At 38.7% G+C, this 798-nt stretch overlaps 1 protein-coding gene across 1 annotated transcript; it reads left to right on the top strand.

Moving 5' to 3' along the window:
- On the top strand, positions 1-496 carry Tsp_12516 (tigger transposable element-derived protein 7). The gene is made up of 2 exons (XM_003367560.1): positions 1-141; positions 260-496. Exons 1-2 carry the CDS (start codon positions 1-3, stop codon positions 494-496), a joined length of 378 nt encoding a protein of 125 aa, XP_003367608.1.
- Positions 497-798: the final 302 nt, after the last annotated feature.

Genomic DNA, 798 nt, shown 5'->3' with positions numbered 1-798 from the left:
ATGACTGGCATGCAGAAGTTGCCGGTGATTTATGATTATCAGACAAAAGCCTGGATGACAGAAGATATTTTTTTCCATTGGTGTGATGAGATATTTATTCTTCACGTTAAGGAATATCAGAAGACAAAAAGATCAGCAAAGGTGTTACTCATAATTGACAATGCACGTTGTCATCCTAGTTGTGAAATGCTAGATCGCTAAAATGGATTGTTCAAGGTTTTGTTTTTGCCACCGAATACATCCATTGTCGCTTATTCAGCCAATGGATCAAACCGTTATTCAAAGTTTAAAAAAGCGATATAGGAAAGAACTCTTGCGAGGAATTGTCCTTTCAGAACCTGATGGGGGTGATCTGGCGTCACAACTGAAGAGCATAAATTTAAAAGATTACTGCTACATGATTGCGCAAGTGTGGGAGTCGATTTCCGGAAATACATTGCGAGTATCATGGAATAAGCTTCTTGGTTACAACGAAGAATGTGTCCCCAATCAGTAGACTTTGATGATGACACTACAACTATAATCGAAATGTCCCAGAAATTTCAGTTCTAGCGGGATGAAATTGGACAATAGCTAGGCGATGATGATACCCCGTTTTTTGAAACTTTAACTGATGATGAAATCCTGGAAGCAGTGAACAAAGATGAAGATAAAGATGGCGATGAGTCTGATATGTCTGATAAGTCAAATGAGAGGCTGATCCATTCAGAAGCTTATTCTTTCTTCAAATTCAGCTTGAAGTGGATGGAACAACAGAAAGAATTTAACGCTGCTCAGCTATGGTAGTGAGATATTCGC

The sequence above is a fragment of the Trichinella spiralis genome, assembly GCF_000181795.1.
Source record: "Trichinella spiralis strain ISS 195 chromosome Unknown Scfld4062, whole genome shotgun sequence".
Classification (NCBI taxonomy): Eukaryota; Metazoa; Nematoda; class Enoplea; order Trichinellida; family Trichinellidae; genus Trichinella; species Trichinella spiralis.
The sequence above is the reverse complement of the archived record's forward strand: the minus strand, read 5'-3'. Positions and strand labels throughout refer to the sequence as shown.